Source organism: Gymnodraco acuticeps, unplaced genomic scaffold (assembly GCF_902827175.1).
Source record: "Gymnodraco acuticeps unplaced genomic scaffold, fGymAcu1.1, whole genome shotgun sequence".
NCBI lineage: Eukaryota > Metazoa > Chordata > Actinopteri > Perciformes > Bathydraconidae > Gymnodraco > Gymnodraco acuticeps.
Window position 1 is genome coordinate 257,827 of NW_022989882.1, and position 26,700 is coordinate 284,526.

Consider the following 26,700-nt stretch of genomic DNA (forward strand, 5'->3'; position numbering starts at 1 on the left):
CAACTGAACTCTGGAGTGATACATGACCTTTTGCAAATGAGCTACTGCAATGTTAACTACCATTCCCTGTGCCCTCTTGCAGCCAGCTGACAAAAAACAGTTTCTCAACTGAGTCCCTGAAAATGCCTCTGAAACGTGCTGTTGTTGGCAGGCAGCCCAGCTCTGTTAATACAAGAGCACGCTCCCTGTGGGATGGCTAAATCACTCTGATACCCACAGGATGTCTGGAGCAAAGCAATACACGCCTCAAAAACCGTGTGTGTGTGTGTGTGTGTGTGTGTGTGTGTGTGTCAGGGATTCTCGTCAGGGAGCTGTGGATAGCTCACTCTCTTGACAACTTACAGTATATCAGTGTTGGCTCAGTGTTTCCTGTAAACAGCTATTATTGAATACATGTATCTTAATGACTCCCATTAGCTTAACAGAGCTCATGTGGTGATACAGTAGCACAGTGTTTTCCTGTATGGTGGGTGACTGCCAAAGAAAGGACTAGGTGTCCAAAAAAAAGTTATTTTTTTCTGCAGATCACAGATATAAACAAGCCTGTATTTTCCAAATGTAATACTGATATACCTATATTGTGAGACACTGTATATCTGACTGTGTTTTAGCATCCCAATAAGATTATGATGAATACTTTATTGTCAGATCAAGTCTTACATTTTTCTTGCATCACACAGCACCATTACCAACATCAACAAGGACACATATTAAGACATGATACAAGGGAACAAACATTTAACATAACATCACGGTTACTCAACAGAAGCATGCTCAGGACCCTCTAACGCACATTTGACCTAGGATTTAATTCTGTATTTAATTTGAGGATCAACTACAAAGAAGAGTGCCTCAGTCTAGCCTTATTAAATCTCTGATTTGATGGTACCAATTCATATTCGCTGTTCAGGACTTGGGGTAATAATGAAGGAATGTCATTCGGAAACATGTTATGAACATCTGATTAAGTAAATACTTATGAATCTTAGGCTCCAGTGTGTGGAGAAAGTATCTTTCTATCATATACATATTAGTGCTGGGCAACGATTAACATTTGAATCGCGATTAATCGCATGATTTTCTGCCTTACTATGCGCAATTCAATAATGAATTCCAAAGTAGTGTATTGCACAATTTTATTTTAAACTACTGCTATATGAAATAATCCGTTCATGTGAGCACTGCAGCAGTCTTAGGCCCGCCCCCTATGTTCTCATTGGTTGAGACACGTGTCTGTATGTGTATGCAGAGCCAGTGAGCAACGGATTTTCTAAATAATAATATTAATAATAAATAAAAATGTTAATGCACGTGTTAACTTGCCCAGCCCTAATACATATTTATATTAATCTTTCCTATGTCCAGAAATCATATGTACAAAAATGGACTTACTAACTTTCTTACATAGAATGAATACATGACTCTATCAATATAAAGAGCTATACATAGCTTTAACTCTACATAGAATGTAATAAGGTGTTTTTTACCTGAGGCCACCATTACGTGCATAAAAGATACGCCTGAATCTAAACACATGAACAACTGTTTTCAATGAGCAAACCAAGTTTTGGAGGAAATGCCATAAAAGATTCCTGTGAAAGTGTTGGATGTGGTTCTTTCATGTTCTGTGTGAAGAGCAGTGCAGCATTTGTTCACTTGGTGCTACAATGGCTTGCACAGGCTGATGCTAAAGTGGTTATAGTGTGAAATTGCAAGTGCGATATTCACACAGGCACTAATTAACACTGTAAAAACCTGAAATGTGTGAACATGAGCTGTGTGTCAGTGAAGTGTGGATTGAACACACCCATTTTGTTTTGAGTGGGTCGACTTGTCGAAGCTGTGAACTCTCTAGTATCAGGATACAGATGTTTGCTAATAGTCAGTAAATCTTCTTAATGCAACAATGTAAAGCAACACGCTGGCCAACATCAGTTCAAGCTGCAGTAAAGTTAGTACTGAACCTGTGAGCCACTTTGTTGAGAATTCCAAACCCATCTGGAAAACAACTCAGCTCCATGGGAATATCATCTGACTTTGGAAATAAAGCTGGAGTGCATGTTTGTTTGGGGATCGACATCCAATGCAAACAAAGATGATTTTGCATTTAAATACTTCAGTTTCTCTCTGAGTTCCTCGTCTGCAACTATTAAGCATCTTCAGCCAAATCTTCCACCCACACACCAACATGTGTTTGTGCACACTAGAAAACACTCAAGATAAACGTTTCTATAATCCAATCAGCATCCCTGATTTCCTTGTGTTAAAGCACGCAAACACAGCAACGTTCCGTCAGTGAACTCCACTCACTGTGGGGCTGCAGCCACACTCCATTCAGAACCCGTTCCTCCACGATAGGCCGCTGAAGATTGTACTTTGGGGAATGGGGTGCACTAAGGGAAGGTTCTGATTTAGTTACAACTCATTACACCTTGCTGTATTCAATAACATGCGTGGTTGTTTTCCGTCTGAATGACTGTGCATTTCCTAAATCTCATTCACAGAAACATGCGCAAAATGGGCCAACATGAAACAAGATATAGTGGAGCTTTGGAAAAGTATACCATTCGTCTTTAGTGTTGATGATCTTCAAGGGAGGAGACTTTTACTTTTGGAATGCATCATGTAAAAAATAAGTATTTTGTAATCAATTTCTATGTATATCCCTTAGAATTGAAATAGTTTTCCTCACAAACTTCCTGAACAGAAGTCATCTCTTTAGACCTTCTGGGGAGGAGAGGACAGATAGTGCACCCAATTATTATGTCATGGTTGGGACGTGATCTCACACAATCCACATGAACCCAGGAGAAGGTCAGCCGCTCTAGTGTTGGATTTAAAAGAACAAACATGAAGGTTGACGTAACTTCACTTAACATGATGTCATTGTTTTGGAAAAGCATTGGTAACCCTTCACACACTGAGACACCCAGCTGGCATTTTAAGACGAACAAGCCATTTTGGAAAAGGTTGCAGAGCATCCATTTTGGCTCATTCATCAGCAGTTTGGATAGGCTACCAGCTGACTCCTAACACCCAATGTGATCCTGCAGGGGTTGTAAATAGTGATTCATCGAAAGCTATGGTCAGTAGAGATCTACATATAACGTGGCATATCAGAGATGCGCTGCAGACTAATGCAATGGCAATGATACACAAAAAGCCTCTTCATCTTTCCTGTTCAACTGTCTCCTCCTCCTGTGTGTGTGTGTGTGTGTATGGTGATCAGTATCCTGTCTTGCCCCCCCATGCCTCTGGCTTCCACATTCCTCCCAGTATGGCCACACACTGGCAGCTGCAATGTGAACTTATCACGGATGAAGAAAGGGGATCTGCCGCTCTCTCTTCCTGTCAGCACAGATGTCAAGGTGAACTTGGGGGCTCCTTAAATAACCGGCTCTGAGACCCCCTTCCCCTCGGTCAGCTGCTCAGATTAGAAGAAGCCTCTTGTTTACAAGGAGATCGTGACGTTTCTTTTTTAGCTGCAACTGTATCCTCAGCAAAGAGAATATTTTTACAGGATTTAAAAAACCTGTATGGAGATGGACAATATCTGTTTAATGTAAGTATATAAAGTTTAATGTTTAATGTAAGCATACACAGTACAGGAGACCTGAAACATATCGACCCTCTGTGTGCTCCATGATGTGATCCATCCATGAGGACAGTGAGATGTACATGAGCAGAATACTTTTTTCAAACTTCTATTCACAAGGTCATCCTCACAGGATTATTCATTTACAACCTAATATCAAGTCAAGTGAAGTTGATTTGTGTAACTGTCTGTGTATGAAGTTCTGTACATTTTGGTTACACACTGGTTAATACCTAAATGATTTGGAGTGTCCTGGTGGAGGTTTAAGGAGCTGCGATGTGATGCGTTCATCTCTGATCTCTGTCTCCACAACACACGGTCCACTGTCCTAACAGGAAAAACACTATGCTGTGTATGCCGTGTTGATGTCAAATATCTACAATGTAATAGCAGACAACAGATTGGGGAAAAACAATGGCGTCAGTAACAGTTGGAATTCTGAGTCTGGAAAATGTGTAATTTCTGACATTTAAAATGAATAAAATAAACATAATTGTATCCACACATTTGGTAAAATTGCTGCAAAGGCGTGACCCAGAAGTAAGCAGTGTAAATGAATGACGGAGTGATGCTCTTCTGAAAAGATGGTGTGAATGCAGGAGTAGTATTGAGGATTATCTGGCATTGTTATCATAATTACAAGGAATCATTCCTCTAATGCTGGAGATCCAGTAGCTCTCTTGTTGCCTAGCAGCCAGGATTTGTATCTTGGGGAAATAAAAGGGTCACATTGTTTCTGCACTGTACACATGCTGGCCTGCTGTCCCAGCCTGGCTGCTATTTACATCTCTCAGATACAAGCACAGCTAAGCTCCTCTGCTATTATCAGCACATGAGAGCAGAGAGCGTTCTGCTGCTGAAGCCTGGAGGAAATATACGGATCAGCTCAGTCTGCTCTGACATCTGTCCATCTGCCACAAGCAGTGCTTTCAGATTCTGATGTAACCCTGTGTTCAATGATTAAGTGAAGACTGACTATAGCCTGCTTTGCTGTACCTGTTGCTCTGGATATATTCACAAAGCAAATCATGTGTTGATGTTTCAACAGGCTGTATTACAAAACTGTTGAACCACACTGAAAAAAACAGAAACATTGACTTTATTAAATGTATTACGGCAACACATTTCACATAACTGTATAAGGTTAGTAGAAAGCAATAATATTAAGTGAAATAAACATTTTTTATTTAAACTTGATATTACTGCTTTCAACTAACCTGATACAGTTATGTGAAATGTGTTGACATAATACATTTAATTAAAGTCAACGTTTCAGTTTTTTCATATCTAATTCAATTATTGTAACCACTCAACAAACAGAGCAAAAACCAAATCTGAAACTATGACAAAACACGTTGTCTGTGTTGGGTGGGTGAGCAACAGGTCGGGTGCAGGAAGGCTGAATCATCCCCACAATGGCAAGCTGGGTGGAAGCAGGGAGAGAGTGGGTGGGGGTCAGATATTATGTTCTTCTGTCATAGCTTCCCCTGGGACAACAGCCAGGTACACTGTCAAAGTCCACTTCCTCCATCAGAAGTGGAGGGCTTTAGGGTCCCCCCAGACCCCCTCCCTTCTCTTTCCAGCCGAACCCCCCACCCGCATCTCCTCCTGTTTTTTCAGAGGCCTAATCCACCAATCCAGTATCGCTGGGGGGTTTGAAGTGCACCGGCCCTCTATAGAGATGGGCCGACATCAGCATAGCTGGCCCCAAGATAGAAGCATGGTCGTAATCATACAAATATGGGGGTCTCAAGGGAACATTTTAACAACTTCGGTCCTCAATTATTTGGGCAATATTTCCCTTATAAAGACGTAGTTCTTAACAAATTGCTGAGATCTGGAAACTAGTTTTGACAGACAACAACAACCAGCAGTCAGATGTTCAGGAGTTCATAAAGGGTAAACCATTTCATTTAGATTAGACTGAAGATACAAGAAGTGTCAGTATAATTCATTGCAGAGTACTACACCATGTACCAGCCCAGTATGCATGTATGGAAGGTGTTTATATACAGGGTCTAGTAAAGCAGGTCAAAGTGGATCAGAAAGTGTCCCTGAGGATTTTTTGTGACAACCCCCGGGGAACTAGAACGTTTTAAGAGAGCAAAATGTAACACATCTAATTTACTGGCCCTGACATAGAACATTAAAGATGTCTATGACTGGCAGCTTTTTACTCCGCCTTCCAGTCTGTTTGGAAAGCTTTCAAACTTTTGATTCCGTTCATGGTTGGACAGTTCTTTGTACAAATCATGACTTTTCCAGGATCACCCATGCTTTAGGTAAGCCCTCGATGCAGTCTAATGCAATAGCCTTTCTGCAGTTCCAACCTTCATGTTTTTAATACTTTTTCTATGGCGTTCACAAAATATTTTAAACTCCTCTCGGAAAGACCCGGCAAACGGATTATTATAATTTCAATTTTTCCATAAAACAATGAATGTTTGCACACAAAATATCAACCATTGACACCATATTATGATGATCAACTTGTGTGTCCCCCACCAAAAGCCCACCTATCTCCAGACTGCAGCATGGCTGCTCAGAGATCAGTACACAGAGCCCTCCCCCATAGCTTGAAGTCTCTTTAGCATTGTAGCTGCGTAAAGCAGCTAAATCCGTGAGTGAGGGCTTCTTTGCTGAGGTGGAAATGCGATTGACAAGAGAGGGAGGAGGGGTATTGGTTTTTCAAATCCTTTCTCCTCTTCTCTTTGGTCTGGTCCCAGAGGAACGCTGTCAGCTCTCAGACTGCATCATGTCCCTGCTATGGTCCTCTGCTCTTTGCTTTGACCCGATGAACTATGTCGACTATTGAGTGTTTGTTCAGATATGACCTTGTGTTGGCTTTGCTCCAAAATAATAGTCGGAGGGATGTGTCATTTGGCTCTGACAGAACATTGTTTATGACAGGATGAGGCTGATGTATGTTCACACTCATATATCACTGTATAATGTATACACTGTGTATCCTTTGTGCTGAAACACAACAATGCCTGACCCCCTGCAGAACATCACCACAGCCTCTGTTTATGTGACCATGAGGTATACTTCCTTTAATAGTTACAGTCCAGATCTGGCAGAGCTTATTTAAGCCGCAAATTGTATGTTTACTGTTGTGTAGCAGAAGCACCCATCAAGAGAAGGAATAGCTAACTGAACAAGCTCACTGTCTGTAACCATAACTCTACACCAAAATCGAAATGTTGATGCAGAGAATTTACCTAATTAATCCCAGGATGGAGGATAGAATTAAGATCAACTTCAATTAAAATGTTCTCTGAAATATACTTATACGCCCAAAGTACACACAAACAGGACCTATACATATGAATTATGCATTACATAATTACACTGTATTTGTGTATATTAGGGGTGTAACGGTTCACAAACATTTCGGTTCGGTACGTACCTCGGTTTTTAGGTCACGGTTCGGTACATTTTCGGTACAGCAGAAACAATTATCACAAAACATTAAATATTTTTTCGGGGTTTTTAATTATTATTAAACTGTGAATAATGTATTCACTCAAATAAATACAAAATATAATAAAATAAACATTAAGGTGCAGCATTTCGATGAACTGAAATAATCTGTATTTGAACTTTACTGTACTAGTACTCACAAAACAAAAACTATTAGTTTTGGGGTTTTAATTATTATTAAACTGTGAATATTCACTCAAATAAATACAAAATATAATAAAATGAACATTAAGGTGCAGCTTTTGGATGAACTGAAATAATCTGTATTTGAACTGTACTGTACTAGTACCTAAGCAGCCAGTTTGACATTAGGACTTGCTTGTCATTGTATTTTCATGTTTTTTTAAAGAAACATTAACTTGTCCACATTGCTTGCCGACAGGGCAGATCTGCTGGCACTAACAATGTCTCCTGCTGTGGAGAAAACCCTCTCTCTAGGGACAGGTAGCAGATACAGCCAGGTAGCGCTTTGCTAACATGGCAACATAAGGATATTTGGCGTTTGTAATAGCTTTGGCTCGGTCTGAACTCTCTGCGAGTGGTGGAGGCTTAAATGCTAGTGGGAGTTGGGTTTGCACTTCAGTCTTTTTTCTTTTGGTACCGGTGATATTCCAACCCAGTCTCACGGCATTTCGTGAGACTGGGTTGGAATTTTTAATCTATTGATTCGTGTTCACCAACACGATTTGCCCCTTTTTTTCGTGTTGCACAGCACGATTTTAAAAGCAATGTATTTCTACTGCCTGCACGTCTTTTTCTCCGGTCGGGTCGAGGAAGACCGGAAGCTGTGTGGTTCATAAAAACATGTTCTTACTCAATATCAAGCCACAGTTATTGCTTTTATTTGAAATCGTATAATTTCAGACTTTTGTTGCCGTCTATGAGGAAAATAAATGGGGCTCAGAGCCTCAGGATACTGAAATCTGTATTTTTTAAATCTTTTTTTCCTTCTAATTTGTTATTCTTTTCAAAATAACACACTGTTATTTACTCACCAATAACACACAATTATCCTTGCTTTTATTTATTGGTTTAATTCCATAATCTCAGGCTTTTTTGGCGTCCGTCAGGAACTGAATTTCAAAATAAAAATAACCGGAAACAGACGTAGGCATTTCGAGCGATTACCCAAGATCCTCAGCTATGGTTTTAAGCTCGCTTATTGGATGTTTTAGCCGCAATGCATGCTGGGATTTAGTGTTTATATGATATGAAATCCGGAAAACATTTTAAAAGAATAAAATAATACTTAATTCCGAGCGCTCTTGCTTTTCTCTTTGAAAGTCATCACATAACGGCATTGTAATACACGGTTCGGCTGCATTACATATTACAGATCTGCCGTAGTTCTTTATTTATAGAGCCCTGATGAGAAGACCTTTGGAAAAACTGAGAAAATGCCGCCGAAACTGAATACTTGACGTGGATCATAAATATATTCAACAATTAAACAACATCTTCAATTTCTCTTCACACAATACGTCTCCTTGCAGTATCAACACTAATTCGGCTGACTTTTACATTTGATCTAATTCACAGATAGGTTATATTTATACCATAACGGTGCACAGCTGATATAAAAGGACTGTAGTTTTTAAAGATAATACTGATTTTATTTGAATGTAAGAATGTAAATACTGAGTCTGAAATAGTATAGCAATATGCTGTAAAATTATGTGAAAGCATGCATAAAACTACACATTTTCAGATGTTGTACGAAAACAAGTGTCCTACACTAATAATACAAAGTTATTATGGCTGTGTGTACCTTGTGTGCACCGCCTAGTGGTTAAAGCACGTTATTGAATTATTGTGTTTTATTTGATTAAAAAATATTAAGAGTACATACTTTCATAGGGGGAAAGTATAAATATAGAATATATAAAATCAAGAAGATACTATAAGTGATCTCTACAATAAAACAGTTTAGTGCAGAATGTACAAAGATATTAATAGGAGGAGGTGCAAAACAGAAAAACGAATTAACCTTTATTTAAAACATTACATAACAGATTAAGGTCTTCTTTTAAATAAGAAAAAAACTTTGGGGGTATCTATCTACAGATAAATATTAAGCCTGACAAAGTACTTAACGTCTAATATATTGCTTTCCTGCAATGTTAACTATGTTGAAGCACTTATTTTAACTGATATTATACATATGAATTATACTCTTATGTATGTAGATAGAATAAGAAATGTGCAGAATATGACAGTTTAATGGTGGAGGTATACACACATATTGATAGATGTCTTGTAATGCACTGTTGAGGAACCTGTGACCCAAGTGTTTCATTCATTGCATAACTACACCGTAGTTGTGTATATGATATGTCAATAAACCTTTGAAAATCTTGAAATCTTGAAAGGGATGTGCATAATAGCCATAATATACAGTCTTTAATTAACTATTAGTAGAGAATAACGAGTAATGAATATACTTTATTACTCGTTTCCATTCATGTCAATTGCAGATATATGTTTAGTCTTCTCAAGCACCAACTATCAAATATCTCTCCTGATTGTTGGCACTTGACAATCACCTTACCTGAATTTTACTCAGGTGCAACTAAAGTCTGATTTAAGGGTTGTTTATATTTCACATAATTTATCAGAATCTGCAAAGTAACTCAAATAAATGCAGTGGAGTAAAAATACCAGGTTAACCTCTGAATTGTAGTGGAGTAGAATTACAAAGTAACAATGAGCTGTCATGTGGGTATTAATGCTGCGCATTATGGACACAAGCGATTTCACCCATTTATTAATTATATGTTTTACATTTGATAACACCAATGTGTTTAATACTGGCAACTTCTAATTGTGGGAAAAACGAAAACGTTCAGTAGAGACGTCCCATAGAACATTTTGCGAAACACAATAGCCAGCATGTGTAGTTCTGGGGGGGCGTTCGATTCCAGTTTTGGATAGTCTGGCGTGGTTTCGTTCCATTTCACACAGCTGTTTGACGCTCTGCGTAACCTTACGGGGACTGTAGTCCTAAACGATAGCTGGGGATTATGGGTAGTGTAGTGTCTTCGGCCATCCTAAACTCAGAAATGTTGACAATCGCAATGATGCTCGAAATGTCCCTTATAGGCCTACGTCTGTTTCCGGTTATTTTTATTTTGAAATTCAGTTCCTGACGGACGCCAAAAAAGCCCGAGATTATGGAATTAAACCAATAAATAAAAGCAAGGATAATTGTGTGTTATTGGTGAGTAAATAACAGTGTGTTATTTTGAAAAGAATATCGAATTAGAAGGAAAAAAATATTTAAAAATACAGATTTCCGTATTCTGAGGCTCTGAGCCCCATTTATTTTCCTCACAGACGGCAACAAAAGTCCGAAATTATACGATTTCAAATAAAAGCAATAACTGTGGCTTGATATTGAGTAAGAACATGTTTTTATGAACCACACAGCTTCCGGTCTTCCTCGACCCGACCAGAGAAAAAGACGTGCTGCAGGCAGTAGAAATACATTGCTTTTAAAATCGTGCTGTGCAACACGAAAAAAAGGGGCAAATCGTGTTGGTGAACACGAATCAATAGATTAAAAATCGTGTTGGTGAACACGAAATGCCGTGAGACTGGGTTGGATATTCACGTTCGGGTGATGCCTTTTCAAATGAGTGTGCAAGTTTGATGTATTGCCAGCCGCGTAATCAATGTTAGTTGAACAATGCCGACAAACAGCTTTGGTTCGGTCCACCTGTCTTTGTCCGTCATCCTTGTACGTAACTGCGAAACCAAAATGTTCCCAAACCGGAGACTTCAATGATGCTGGAGGATTTTCGAGCTCAACTTTATCTGCGTTCACCATTTAGACAGTTCCTCAAATTACTGACTAAATTTGAACGCATCCCTGTGACCAGCTCTCATAGTATGCCTCTCGTCCAATGAAATGACTTGGTCGCTCTATGACGCGTTGAACCCAATGTGAGCAAATTACTCTGAATGCTGCGACGCAGCACCTGAGATTACTTCCAAAAAGTTGTTCACGTTCATGGTACACACGTGTACCGAACCGAAGGGCCCATACCGAATAAATTCGGTACGAATACGTATACCGTTACACCCCTAGTGTATATGTTATGACAATAAACCTTTGAATGAAAGAGGTGGCAGAGCAACTACCGGTCCACACTCCATGTTTTTGGTTCGATTGGGACCTGAACCTTTGTATCCATTTTAGTTTGAGTGACATTTCTTGTATTCAGTGACAGTAAAACAGTTGTGTAATGTGATCAGTTCAGCAATCTGTCAACTTTAAGTCCTATACTACTGTAGGTGCATCCCAATAGTCTGCACCATATACTCAAACATATTTTGTTGAAATAACTTCAGGAAAGTGTGATATGTGGACTCATGTGTGAGGAGGTGTGTAAGCAGTGTGAGGGAGCAGCATTATAAGTAAGCAGAGCACTGACTGCTAACACCGAACCTCTCAGAGCAAAGAGTGTGCTGGGCTAGCAGAATATGTCACATGTGAGTGTCACAGCACTCCAGTTGTCTGCCTAACACGGCTCACAGGCTTTGCTCTATTATTATTGTCCTTCAGAACCATCCTGCTCAGACCCTAATAGGGCCATGTGGTGATTGCACATACACAACATACCCAGACTGTTGATATGAGGCTCACTCAGCCATAAGCCATGTGTCTGGTGATTCATCTCCATCCACTCGCAACCACACGTATGTTACACATAGATTCAGGCCTCTTGCTCTGTTTCATGGTCATGATAAACATTTGAAAGACAACAGACTCTACGGTGCCTTTGAGGCTTCGAGAGTGTCAAACCTACTGCTCTGCTTTTAGCAACTTACAAAGGTCATTTTTCATATGTCATGCTCAGAATAATACACAGTGACCTTGACATGAAAAGCACAGAGAGAACACATACTTATCAAAACTCTTGGAACAACACAGGAAGCATAAGCATGCTGAGAAAATGTATTGTAACCATTCTACTATTTACATCATAGGGTGTCCATTCTGTAATAACATTCAATCATATATGTTCTTTGTGGCATAATCTGTTCCCTTTTCTGTGTAATTGAACATGATAAAATGTAGTCTGTAGTGTCATATCTCTGTGTCTGAGCTCCGCCCTCTGTCACCTGCCATTGTCAATAATCCACAGTTGGTGCTCTAAAGCCTCAGTGAACTGAAGACAGCTATGAGTTAATTAACAGAATAATACACTCTGGCGACTAGGGATGCTCCGATCGCCAATTTTGGGGCCGATCGCCGATCGCCGGAATCAGTATCGGCCGATACCGATCGCCGATCCGATCGAGTGGGCGGGGCCTAAATGGAAGATGTAAACATCACTTTAAATCTTCCATTTAAAGTGATGTTTAAAACTCAGTTAATGGGGCTCATTCACTGGAGCTTCCACAAACAACAATCAACTTAATTATTACATTAAAATGATGTACATTATTCAAGTTTACATTCACTTTGGAGAATAACACGGGAGAAATTAGCGGAAGCGCTCTCTCTCTCTCTCTCCCTCTCTCTCTTCCCCCTCTCTCCCTCTCCTGACAGCCTGTCAGTATCTCATGCAGCTCACTGATCCAGTAATGAGTGACCCGACAATGAAGAATAAATATATTTATAATAACTAGTTTAGCTTGTTCCAGAGGTAGATAAAATAGCTAAGTGTGTTAGGTCTAAATCTTACGGTACGTCCACACAGCAGCGTTTCAAAAATCTTGGAGCTGGGCGTGTCTGAAAGCTTGGGGATTTTTTGCGAGCAACACGACCAACAACCAATCACATGAATCTCCCGCCCCCGACATACAAAGCAAAAAACCCGGGGATTTTATGCGAGCAATATATATATATATATAAACTCCCCAAACAGGCGAAAACTTACCAGTTTCGCCCACTGTCTCTTCCACCTCCCTCCACGCCTGGTTCCTCCGGTTTGTATCCCGTTAATAGTTCTGGTCGTAAAGAACCGGGTGATTTGCTACCGTAATTTCTCGTTTGGAATATGAGGAAATTAACTGCGGTATGGTTCTCCCTGTGTGTGTGTTTCGCTGCGCTTACCTGTCCGGCGGGCGGAGCTGCAGGATTTCCGCTTCACACACGTTGCATACCGCTATTTTACTGTCTTTTTCGGACACCTTAAAATAATGCCAGACCGGTGAAGCCATTTTGGCGAGCTTGTTTTGCCGCACACAGAGAAAAGTGTCATGTATTTTACGTCATGCGATCGGCTCTCGCGATCGGCATGTTTAGAGAGCACCGATCGATCGGTAGAAAGTGAGTATCGGCCGATATCGATCGGTGACCGATCGATCGGAGCATCCCTACTGGCGACCTCTATGGACTTTATCCCCCATCACATAGTCATTCAGTGAGATGGGGTGTGTGCAGGGCTGGTATGAAAAGAAGGAATCATCATGGCGAGCACAACCTGTTTAACCCTCCTGTCGTGTTTGGGTCAAATCTGACCGATTTACTATTTTCATCACTCATAAACATTGTGTTTTACTGTTGTTCGGCTCAGGAGTTTATGATATCCTCCACAGTAGGCATTTGAACATATAAAACTGTTGATCACTTTCATTGAATGTTGAGGTTTAATCAGCTTTGTTACACCTATGGTTGTCCTGGTCAAATATGAGCGCCATAGGAAATGAATGGGTAATGGGATTATGTTCTTCCATCCGATAGTGCACACCCAACATCTACAAAATGTTATTCTTGGAATACATTTTCCGTGTCTATTCTTTGTATATTCACTGCAGATATTCATGTTAACCAGTAGTAGGAGTAGTGTGATACATTGTTTACAGCTTAAAAGGATGTTAACTCAAATGTGGAGATTAATCATGGTTTTGTGATAGAGTGATAGAGCAGTTACCGGTCAAATTTGACCTGAAACACCAAAGTAAGGGCTGAGAAACTAACACGACAGGAGGGTGAATGCAGCAAATGGCCACCTGACTAAGACCCCATTTACACGGGAACGTTTGCGTTTACGCACCGTATGCGTTTTCAAAAAAGTATTCCGTTCACACGAGACCGCTGGAAACGCTGTAGTACATATGCCAGGCCTGTAAGTGAAGGAGACCCCGGAGCATGGTTGCCATGGTTGCCCTTCTGTTTATTCTCCGCGGTGGACGGCGTATGCTCCTGCTGTAAATCTCTCCGGTAGTCCACCAGCAGATGAAAAACACCAAGGGACGAGGGAACCGCAGAGTTTCCGTTAAAAAAAAATTCCGCCGGTCAACAAAGTTGAAATCTTCCGGACAAAATTAGAAAAGTGCCAGTCAGAGGTCTTCTTTGTTATCTATTGAGCTTTAAAACAAATTGATAACGACTCTATATACTAATATAAGAATAATACACGGAGCCTCTCTTTTCCTCCCCCTCTTCTGACAGCCCAGCAGCTGAACTCTGAGCAGGAGACGTGGGGAGAGGGAGACGTGGGGAGAGGGAGGCGGGGTTATTTCATCGTTATCAGAAAATGATTGTATGGACAGAGCAGTGTTTCTCAAACTTTTTCATACCAAGGACCACTTAACCAATAAAAAAACACTTGCGGACCAACTAACTCCACAAATATAAAAAAACACATTGTTTTTCTAGAACAGATTACAAATCGCCTGAAAATGGTACAAACAAGTGGCAACATGTGTGATGAAGGTGTTGCGCTGGGCTATATCATGCAATCGAAAGTGAAACTTAACCTCGCTCCATTGCGGAGATATTCCCGCTAGAGTGCGGAAAACTTAAATGTATTTATTTATTTCAAATGTGAAATGTTACCAATATACTCACGGACCACTAGGGGGCGCTCACGGACCACACTTTGAGCAGCACTGATATAGAGGCTTACACACAGAGCCGTTTGCCCCCCAAGAGCGTTCCGTTTTCAGATCTATCCACCTTGGGACCCGTTATCGTTTGTGGGGTCCGTTTCTATCGTTTTGTTACGGCCTCACGAAAGGGCTATACGCAAGAGAAACTATGCGGATACAACCCGTATCGTCCTCGTGTAAACGGGGTCTAAAGAGGGACTTTAGAAGTAATGAACCTGTCCTTTAACAGACATGTATTTTCTATGAAACATCCACTACAGAGAAATAGAACAAAATAAAGAATGCACTACTGCTTTCAGGTAATTAGTGAGTTTTGGCACTAACTTCTTCCCCCAGACTCCCATTGAAGCAGTTGTTGGACACAGAAAGTCACAGAAAGCTGTAAAAGTGCGGACCATCTGGAACCTGGGAGTTGAAAGACTTCCACACCTGCAGCGGCTAGAGAATCTCCTCTGAAGCTGCGAGCACAACCCCCTTTTAACAGGCGTTCACACGCCTTCTCACAGACACTTACCACCATGTTAAAACACTAACAGACCAATTAGCACTAATATGTGGTGACTGGGAGCTCCCCCTGTTCTCACAGGCAGACAACACACACCAGAAGATCACCTAAACGGGCCCGTACCCAACATGTGTACCCCTGTATTTAACAAACAACTACAGCTCCAATGAGTATAAGCAGAAGGCATTTTTCCAAACCTCACCAGAGCAGAAACTGGTAAATACTAACATGGTAGGCTATATCATTTTGAAATGATAAACAACATGAGGTGTTCACATTTCACCACTCTACAACAGTAAAAACGCAACTCACAAGTTCCAAATGATGAAACAAAATTGTATCGATTTTCCTACATGGTCGGTTAGTTACAATTCATGACTTTATAGACTTCAAGTATATCCCGGGACTGCGTCATAAATGTAGTCTAATGCAATAGCCTTGCTGTAGTTCCAACCTCCATGTTCCTAAAACTGTTTCTATGTGGTTGACAAAATATTAGAAATTACCCTTTGTAATGATCCAGCAAACGGAATATTATAATAGCCATTTGGATTCGTTTTATATAAAGAGTGGTTGTTTTAAACAGAACTAGTTCATTAAATGTCACCTTGCTTAGCTACCTATGTGTAGCTGGGCTGCATTAATAACAGTCTGCTGTTTCCTCTGATTTGTGTGTGATGGCTAAAATGCATATCCAAGAAACTGATTTAAATTGTTTTATACAACTACAAGAGAAGATTACAATAATTGTAAATAACACTGGTACATTTACATCGATGCTGATCAATGTTCTATGTGGTTAACATTATAAAATAATTTAATTAATCAATAAGACCTCTTGAGTTGTCCGATCCCGTGAGCACTAGAGGCGTGGGAATCTTTTCTACCATCTTTATAAATTACGTGAATACGTGAGCTGCATCAGCTGCATGGGTTTTGGGATGCAAATCTGAAACCATTATTTGAAGTTGCATCTCCTGTAACTCTTTGGCTTGCTAAATTATGAGTGACAAAGGAAATGTATCAAAACAAAACACAGGTGCAGCGAGTCCACCAGCTGCCATGTACACCGTCACACACAGTGAGAGAGAGAGGAACATGTGGATGGGTTGATGAGTGGGGGGGCAGGGTCTTACCTGGGGGGCACAGGCAGCTGTAGGGGGCCTCTCTCACCTCCCGGGTCTTCGGTAGTTGCGCTGCAAGCTTCTGAAGGAGAAGGAACAGAAAAATAATTTTAGAACATGCTGACATTTCACCTTCATGTTGCACCAAAAGGATCCACAGTTCCCCTCGCCCACGGGCCCGAACATAAACACGTTACCACATCACAGCAGAAATCAGAGATTCAGAAAACATGTGATTCAGAAACCTCAATGTAGTTTTCTGTAACAGAGATTTCAAAGTGAATGTCTTTGGGTTTTGGACTGACAAAACAAGACCTTTAAAGATCGCCATAGATGGCCATTTATCGCCATATACTTAAAGATATTAAGATGCATTTTCCTATTACTAGCTTACATTTTATTGAAAATGATTAATACCAAACTTAATTTATAAAGCACTTTTCATCTCCAAGTGCTTCACAAACCAAACACAAAAAATAAAAACAATAATCTCCCCCTTCCCAGGTAATAACCAGAGAAAACATAGCTTTGTGATTAAAAAGAACAAATAATACCAACACATGACTGAATAAAAAGAACAAAATTAGAACAAAATTAGAATAAAATGAGAATAAAATACAATTCAGTTAAAAGCTAATTAAAAAGGTGGGTCTTGAGTTTGCTCTTAAAAGTATGAGTGCTCTGCTGCCTCAGGTCCTCTGGGAGGCTGTGCCACAGTCGTGGGCCGTGATGATAAAAAGACTCCTCACCGTGGGTCTTTGTTTTCACTTTGGGTACGATTAAAAGGCCAGTACCAGAACACCTGAGGGTTCTATAGTGCTCATAGGTTAAAGCTAACTGATAAATACCTAGGCCCAGGACCATTAACACTAGAACCGCCAGAGGTCGCTGTATACCTAAAACCGCCAACGGGTCAAATGTATCCGCTATTGATTTGCAAGGTACGATGTTCTTTTATTTATCATACAGAACAGTGAGTTTTGATCGCACAGGGATGAAACTTATACCAATAGAATCTGTGGACTCTCAGCTTTTCATATGATATAGTTTGTGCAGATAGCATGAAGTATAAAATATCGCTAAGAGTGCTGATTTAAACGCTTGGTGTTAGACTTGTGTTTTGTTTAGGTACAAATCTCTCCATCTCTCTCTCTATCCATCTATAACTATCTATAGATCTATCTGCAATGTTCTGTTCTATGGACATATAATTTCAATCTGACTTCCTATTGACCATTTTTAACAACAGAGGGTGCTATATAACACACTTTCAGGAAAAGTCACGGACTGGGAGACTTTAATATGTTATGGAAAAAAAGTGAAATACAATAAAAAAAACAGCTGCGGGTAAAATGTACCCGTTGGCGGTTCTAGTGTTAAGAGCTTTAAAAAAGAATACAAGTATTTTAAAACTGATTCTACACAGCAGTTTAATTTATAATAAAAAAATATGTTAGTTGTAGCCTTAGTGAGTTGCCTGCATTAGAATAGGAACAGTCCCTACGTAATGTGTTTGGAAATATAAACCTAAAAACGATGTTGTCTATTATGGCTTCACTGTTTAGCAGAAGACCTGCCAACACCTTTTAGTCTTTTTTGAGACAGCACAGTTGACAGTTGACCTCAGTGGATAAACAAAAGGCTGCGTGTGGTTTGACCCTGAACAGAACAGAAAAGCATCCGAGGACATTCTCTCAGCATAGCAGTCGCTCCCACTGCTGGTCGTTACTATCCCCGGAATGTTTAGAGGCAGCAGGTGCAGGAGGGGATGTTATGGAGGCCCTGCTGCAATCTGGGTACAGCCTGTTACATCAGGTGTGTGATCCTGGTTTGAGGAAGGACAGTGTGATGGCCGCAACTCTGCCACACAGATCATTTAAATGTCAGAAACACGCTTAATAGTTATTTTCTCCTCTAAGTTTGTTGACCTTATGACCTTAGCAAATTGCTCACACATCAGCGAACAGATAAATGATGCCACCTTTAATTTCATACATCAAAATTGGGGGTACATTATTTTCAGTTTGTAGCACACAAACTTAGTAACCTTTGGATCAGCCATCATAGGTTCTCTGTTGTGTTCAGTTTGTATGCTAATAAGCTAGCATAGAGTTTTACTCGGGGCCCACAACTCGAAAAAAAGCCACACTATTTTTGAAAATCCATCTGAGAATCCTCATTGCTGCCACTCGGTGACAGTAGCCATGGGTGAACCCAGGATCATTAAAGGGAAATGCACCACATTTGCTATAAATGGACAGACAAATATTTTCACAGGGTTTCAGATGCTGTGTCCAACAAGCATTAGTCTGAAGCATAAGGCTTTATTGCACATTAGGGCTGAAGAGAAACCAAATGCTGATACAATAACTGAAAATAGATGTATGACCCGCCTGGCTTTCCGTGAGTATTTCATTCATTATGTATGGGGTTGGCTATGTAGCCCCCTAGGAGACATGCAGAAGAAAAAAAAAAATGATTTTAAAAAAAAAAAAAAAAAAATGTTTTGCGAGATATCGCAATACTTTTTGCGAGATCTCGCAAAACCCCATTGCAGTTTGTAGACGGTCTCTAAGCACTCCTCTCCCTCCTCAAGCTGCAGATTGTGACCAATTATTGATGTTTAGCTCGGATGACGGCGCGTATCGAACTGTTCTGATAGAAACGACTCTGTAGCTCGTTGTCTACCTTGCTATGATTGTTTGTATTTTTACAACGTTATGTTCATGAGTTATTGATCCGCGAAATTCGAATCTGTCAATAACTCAGCTCAGAGGGACGTGCATGTCCCCTCGCTCTGAGTGTTCTCTTGAGGTGTCTTCACTTATGTGAAACCCTTTATATACAGTCTATGTGTGAAACCCGTGCCTATTGCCAAGCACTGATGTTATATCTTTATATTTAAGGCCAAGCTCAAAGTAAAATCGATGAACCGCTCCATTGTTGTGGTTTCTGTGTTGCCGGAGCAGCCAAACTGACCAGGAAGTACATTGAGCTAAATGAAAAGTATTGCGAGATCTCGCAAAAGTATTGCGAGATCTCGCAAAGGTTTTGCGATATCTCACAAAACATTATTATTATTTTTTTTTTCAAATACATTTTTTTTCTTCTCCATGTCCCCTAGGGGGCTCCGTAGCTATGAGACCTACTAAAAATCTTTGAATGCCTCAAAATAACCACAGATTCAAAAGTGCAGTGCTTTCATCATTCAGGCCTCATGCTGGATCAATTGTAGGACTGCACTCTCAGGCACGCAATTCCTCTAACCCACTTTATATTATTCATGGATACTTCCAGGAATTTATTTGGTTGATACTGGCAGACCCCGCTCACAACTGGAGAAGTCTTTAGTGAGGCTGATCCCTGCAGCCAGCTCTGTGTGCAGCCTGAAGCAACAGAACACAGATCCTCCTGATGATGCAGAGGAGCTTCAGGTCTAACAGAGAGAGCTGCAGCTACAGTGTACACACACCAGCCTCACTTCTAACACTGTCTTTAGTCTTTATTGCTTGTCTTCATCCATACTTTCCTAAAAATGCATACATTATAAACTGCTTTTGCTCTGTATGTAACAATGATCTCATTATCTGAGGCAAACTTTAATGAGTTCAATTTTTTCAAAATGTCAGTTTTTGTTTCATAATGTCACTTGTCATATTGTAATCATGTCACTTGTTCCTTATCAAATGATCTACAGTCAGGACATGATCGAAATGCAAAATGGACAGATACAAATATGTGTTTTCACCTTCCATTTGCATATCGTCCTTTATAGTAAACGACAATTCCCACTGCGATACTTAGCAATAGTCTACATACTTCTTCTCGCCTACAAAGCCCTTAATGGGCAGGTGCCATCTTACCTTAAAGAACTCATTATACCCTACTGTCCTACGAGGGCATTGCGTTCCAAGAATGCACGGTTGTTGGTTGTTCCTAGAGCAGGGGCCTCATTTATAACGCTGTGCGTAGGATTCACGTGGGAAGGTTGCTTACATAGTTGAAATCCAAAAATAAATAAATAAGTGGTCCGAAAAAGGTTAATGCAAAAAAATACACATATCCTTCCTCAGGCAGTGTGTTTGTACCGGGGACAGGAGACACCCCCTTGATGAGAAACTGTAAGAAGTGATCGGGGAATCCCTCCGGTGTCAAGTCATGACGACTGGATCTGAATTATGTTTTTGTATTTGGTGGTTTGTGTCCCAGCTGTCGATCAGCTGTGCGCAGCGTCTCCACTGCAGCAACTCTATATCCACCAGTTAAAGGAAATACAACTAATGTGTTGAGTTATATTAGCTGTACAATTTACCACATATGGTGTTCTTAGTTTCCGTACCTCCTGTGTTTTACGAGCAACTTATCAAGTTTTGGCTAACGGCATAAAACACGATTAAACATGATTGTGTAGTGACCACTCATTAATACACTGGGGTTCATAATTCACACATGGAACTACAGTTGGGGTTTTGTTTCCACACGGACATGTTATGTGTTGTCTATATATGTTGTGTGCCCTCCTGGCTTCTCTCTCTTCTTCCCGGACTGCAACCGGACAACATGACCTTAGCTGCTCTCAAATAAAGTTCCCTTTTGCACCGTCCTTGCGCCGCCTCTGACTCCTTATCTCTCGGCACTACAATAGTCTATAAAACCATGCTCGTATCTACAACCTACAGAAATGCAAAACGGCGTCAGTTTAGACGTAATTCTGTCCTCCTGCTTACCACATCATTTATGAGAAAACATTTCATAACATTAACATTAACACAGCTGCTCTCAAATAAAGTTCCCTTTTCCACCTTCCTTGCACCGCCTCTGACTCCCTATCTCTCAGCACTACACTGGTGACCCTGACAAGTCTTGAGAAGTTTCCGGGACGGACCCGAACACGGCAAAAGGAACTCGATTTTCTTTCTCGAAATGCTGTGGATTTTTTGGAATCGTCCGTGGCTGCCACCGGCACGCGGACTGAGGCTCGGTGCGCGCCCCGCAGAGGAGCTGGGGACGTTGCTCGCCATTCCCGCATCAGCCTTCCATCCAACAGGGGGACGATGCACGACCTGCTGGGTCGACCAGCAACCCGATTGCTACCTCGTGGGCTTGTTTCTTCGGGGCGTGCGGCTGCACGTCCCGGCTACGCTAGCTGACGACGACTAGCGGCTAACGACGGCTAGCAGCTACCCATGGCTGCCAGCTAGCGGCTAACGGCTAGCTGCTAACGGCTGTCTACATATTTCTGTTAACATCTGACTGTTACATTTTTTTTACGGTGCCGGAGAGGAGGTTCGACCAGCCGGTTGACCTCGTGTGGACACTCTCACCTTTTTCACCACCTCGACGGCGGTTCCAGACACCACTCACGTTTTCATCGGCGCCTGGGTGGCGCACTCCTGGACCCCGTCTCGCCTCGACGGTTTCGGACGTCGCCCATGTTGCTATCGGCTCGTGGGTGGCGCGCTCCGGAACCTGTCTGGCCTCTCCTGCCTTCCGGGGATATCCAGACGCCACTCACGTTTTCATCGGCGCCTGGGTGGCGCACTCCTGGACCCCCTCTCGCCTCGACAGTTCCGGACGTCGCCCATGCTCCATCGGCCCATGGGTGGAGCGCTCCGGGACCCTGTCTGGCCTCTCATCTGTCCACGGCTCCTTCCTCCCGGGGAGACTGCTCCTGCCTCCCGGGGAGACTGCTCCTGCCTCCCGGGGATACCTCAAGGCTTGCCGGGGATTTCGTGCCCGCCGCCGCTGTGCGTTTGCCTGCGGCCGGGTTGCTCTCCTGCTGCCCGGGGATACCTCAACGCCTGCTGAGGACTTTGTGCCCGCCGCCGCTGTGTCTTCACCTGCGGCCGGGCAGCGCTCTTTCCTGCTGGGTTCGCCGCGACACCTACTGCGGCCCCCTTACGACGGCCCGTTCCGGCCCGCCCCCGGTGAGGTTGCCCTCGCCCTCGTTAGGGCCCCTACCCTCTCCTGGGACCCCCTTTCGTGGCCCGTTCCATGGCCCGGCCCTCACCTGCGACCCCACCCTCCTCAGCCCCTGTGGTGAAGCACCACAGGGGCCGAGGATTTATTTTGCCATGTTTGAATTCTGGGGGGGCTTATGTAGTGACCACTCATTAATACACTGGGGTTCATAATTCACACATGGAACTACAGTTGGGGTTTTGTTTCCACACAGACATGTTTTGTGTTGTCTATATATGTTGTGTGCCCTCCTGGCTTCTCTCTCTTCTTCCCGGACTGCAACCGGATAACATGACCTTAGCTGCTCTCAAATAAAGTTCCCTTTTGCACAGTCCTTGCACCGCCTCTGACTCCTTATCTCTCGGCACTACAATAGTATATAAAACCATGCTCGTATCTACAACCTACAGAAATGCAAAACATCGTCAGTTTAGACGTAATTCTGTCCTCCTGCTTACCGCATCATTTATGAGAAAACATTTCATAACATTAACATAACATATTCGAGGTGGTTTTAAACATGCCCGGCGCCATGGGAGGGCCAGGCCCTCCCATTTGACATTCCTGCCCTCCCCCAATAAACACGTTTTATATTATTTATAACATTAAAAAAAATTGTATTTTTTTCATTTTTTTAATTATAAATAAACTGTGAACTTTTATGCCATGATGTATGTGATGTCAGATAGTAACTAACAACAAAAATCGCAGGCTACGTCAAATAAATGCATGTCTGTTGTGATTTGTGATTCGTCCACATTTAGACCATTCTGTAGACTCCCATTTCTGTTTGAATTACAAAATGGACATCAGAAATTGGCTCAAAAGGTCTAAGGATTTATTAAAACGAAATAGCGATGAAAGAGCTGCAGCCAATGGTGCTGCTGGCGACCCTGCACCTGCCGTTGCAGCAGCACGCCACTAATGTCATGAGCTTGACCTCGGCAAACCCCGGGGCTGAGTTAGCGAACCCAAGCCTTGACTCATCAAGGCGGCCGCCACCAACGCTGTCCTCCGAGGCACAGCTCCACCCGCCAGCAGCAGCAGCAGCATCCTCCTCCTCCTCCTCCTCCTCCTCCTCCTCCTCCTCCTCCTCCTCCTCCTCCTCCTCCTCCTCCTCCTCCTCCTCCTCCTCCTCCTCCTCCTCCTCCTCCGTGCCGGTGCCGGTGCCTCCACTACAGACACGCTACCTTGCAGCACATCAACAGGTACTATTGGGCCAGCAACCGCTCAAAGACCAACAGCCCCAGATGATTGCGTAGAAACTGGCGTACGCCATTTTTTGAGCGTATATCCCTTTATAAATGAGTCTCTAAAAGTACAATGGGAGCCAGAGCCTTTTCTTATCAAGCTCCACTCTTGTGGAATCAGCTTCCAGTTTGTGTTCGGGCGGCAGACAGCCTATCCGTTTTTAAGAGTACGCTTAAGACTTTCCTTTTTGATAAAGCTTATAGTTGATAAAATAATCTAATAAGAGTGCATTGACGTAGACACGTTGAGCCTCTTCACCTATACATCTTAGTTCTTACTCTTTCACTTAAAGTGGACCTATCATGCTATATTTGAAACATATATTGTAGGGCCATACCTATATAAAGTATATAAATATATATATTTTTTCAAAATACCAAAAAGATCCTGCATTTTAGCCATGCCTCATTTCGCTCTATTTGCTCTTTCCAGCCCTGTTTTTGCAGGGGGCTGGCCACGCCCCCCTGCAGGAGAGGGGAGTTGCCAGTTACTTTGGCATTAGGGCAGGGATATCTAGATACTTTCCAAGGTATGACATAATGAATTGTGCTACTTTTAAAGCAAGCAACGATGTTTTCAAATCTGTAGCTAAGCTCCTCAAAAACGCTATCGAAGCAGTTCCTGCCGTTGCTACGTTAGTTCAAACAGTAACAACGGACTATTTGTCTTAGCAGATGCATGTCAATTTAAATCAATACATACAATTATTTTTTAAATCAATAAAATCATTTTCTAAATCCATAAAAGCATTTCAATTAATATTGGGAGTCATGTCGTTACTTTGTTGAGAATGTGGCCATGTAATAAGCGGGATAATGTGCACATTGCATAATGTGCCTTCATGCCGATCTAGATCCCTCCGCTTCGCGTCGGGCTCCTGATCAGCCTGTCGGTGTTCTTTTCCCCATAATGACCGCGTCGCTGCACATTATCCCTTACATATGATTATATAGAGTCATTATTCATTTTTTTTAAAAGCAGGAGGCGCAAACGCTTGCCTCGGGGAGGGACGCTGCTTTTGTGGCAGACTACAGCGCCACTTACAGGCCTGGCATATGTACTACAGCGTCTCCAGCGCTTTCGAGCAGCAATGGCCGGCCGTGGCCCAACCTCTCCCTGATAGGTGGAGAATTGACCAATAGCCGTAGTGCCACTTTACTGACGTCAGTAAAGTGTTCAAATCTGGATCAGTCTGTATCAGATCCGTTGCAGCCCCTTTTTTAGAGATTTGGGTATGGAGGAAAATAGAGAGGGTTGTGTTTTCTGACACTTGGTGAGTTCCCTGGAACACCGGGGACACATGTTCATGAATCAAAGACGTACACAAGTGCATTTTGCATGATAGGTCCCCTTTAAATCCTAAAAACTTAGATCTTATATTTAAAACTAGCGTTATTACTGCTTCTCATTCTTCTAAATCTATTCTCTCTCTACATCTCACACTCTCTACTTCTCTAATCTATTTATTCTATTTTCTCTTTATCCAAACCTTTCCCCTCTCTGACCTCTCGAGGTTCTATTAGAGTGGTTGCAGAGAGGCCTATTCCGGCCGGGGAGTTTTTAGACCGTATTCACAGCGTACCTCCTTACCTCTCATCAATTCCAATTCAGGTTCCAGTGAGGACCTCTCTCCCTGCGTGTGCCTCTCCACCTCTGTTTCCTACTTCTTACTTGCTACCCCTTTCCCTCAACCTATCCTAAGGGAGTGCATGTATGTAGACACGTTAGTTTAGCTGCTATAGGCTTGGACTGTTGGGGGGACACCTTACTCCGTCTTCCTTTCTGTTTGTACCTGTGTACTCTCATTTTCCGATTAACCCAGCTTCCCCCAAATCTCTTTTTTGTGTCCATATATACGCCGGGATCCTGAGTCGAGGCTAATCCTGTTGCTGTGGTCGTGTGTCCTGGATCCTCTATCCTGAGCACTGGATCTGAGTCCTGGACTTGGAGTCGTGGCTGAACCTGTCTCTGCGGTCCTGCCTGACTCTCACCATACAACTTCCCTGATGGCTCCCACAAGATTGCTGACATCCTCGTGGATTCATCTTATTATTATAGACACATGCATTTCCAAACATTTGGACTACCTATGCTGTAAATGTATTATCTCTTCGATTTACACACGGCATCTATTGCACGTCTGTCCGTCCTGGGAGAGGGATCCCTCCTCTGTTGCTCTCCCTGAGGTTTCTCCCATGTTCCCTTTTAAACTGTGGGTCTTCTCTGGAAGTGTTTCCTTGTACGATGTGAGGGTCTAAGGATAGACGGTCTAAGGACTGAGGGTCTAAGGACAGAGGGTCTAACGACAGAGGGGGTCGTATTGTCATACTGATATTCTGGACAAACTGTGAAGTCCACTGAGACAAATGTAACATTTGTGATATTGGGCTATATAAATAAACATTGATTGATTGAGATAAACATTTTAAATTGCATACCATAATGACTATACAAAAGTGTTAATTTTTATAAGCAAGTGCTGGTTTGAGAAGATAATCATTTATGACTGATAAACTCCCCAGAGAGCACTGAGAGCTGGCAGGGATGTGATGTCTATGAGCCATCTCCGGAGACACAGCGCAGGGATCCAGGCCTCCTGCTGTTCTGCTGGGAGATCTGGATCCTTTCTGACTGCCTCTGATTTATGAGGCAGGTACACTATCCACACGTGGGTATGATTAATCACACAGTCCTCCTTAAGCATGTAATACTGTGTCATAAAATGCTATATTTTACACATTTCTACACCTCACTACGTGGCCTCCAGTTCCCATCATGCCTCTGCACTCACTATGTGCACCAGGCTTCTACCAGGTCTGCAGAGAGCACTTTGTGGTAAATAGTCAATTTTAGAGGGGTCAAGTGTTTAGTTTATTTATTTATTTATAGTGTCGTGGAAGGTCCCCATTGATGAACTGTCACAAAAACAGTAAATGGAG

The 26,700-nt window shown here is 42.1% G+C and overlaps 1 protein-coding gene across 24 annotated transcripts in view; it reads right to left on the bottom strand.

Annotated features, from left to right (window-relative positions):
• Positions 1-26,700, bottom strand: part of col13a1 (collagen, type XIII, alpha 1) — a 150,321-nt gene that overhangs the window by 117,000 nt on the left and 6,621 nt on the right. For all 24 annotated transcript variants that reach the window (XM_034198643.1, XM_034198720.1, XM_034198637.1 and 21 more), the window contains exon 2: positions 16,562-16,631. In XM_034198643.1, coding sequence (XP_034054534.1) covers positions 16,562-16,631 — 70 coding nt within the window. The remainder of the gene's footprint in view (positions 1-16,561; positions 16,632-26,700) is intronic.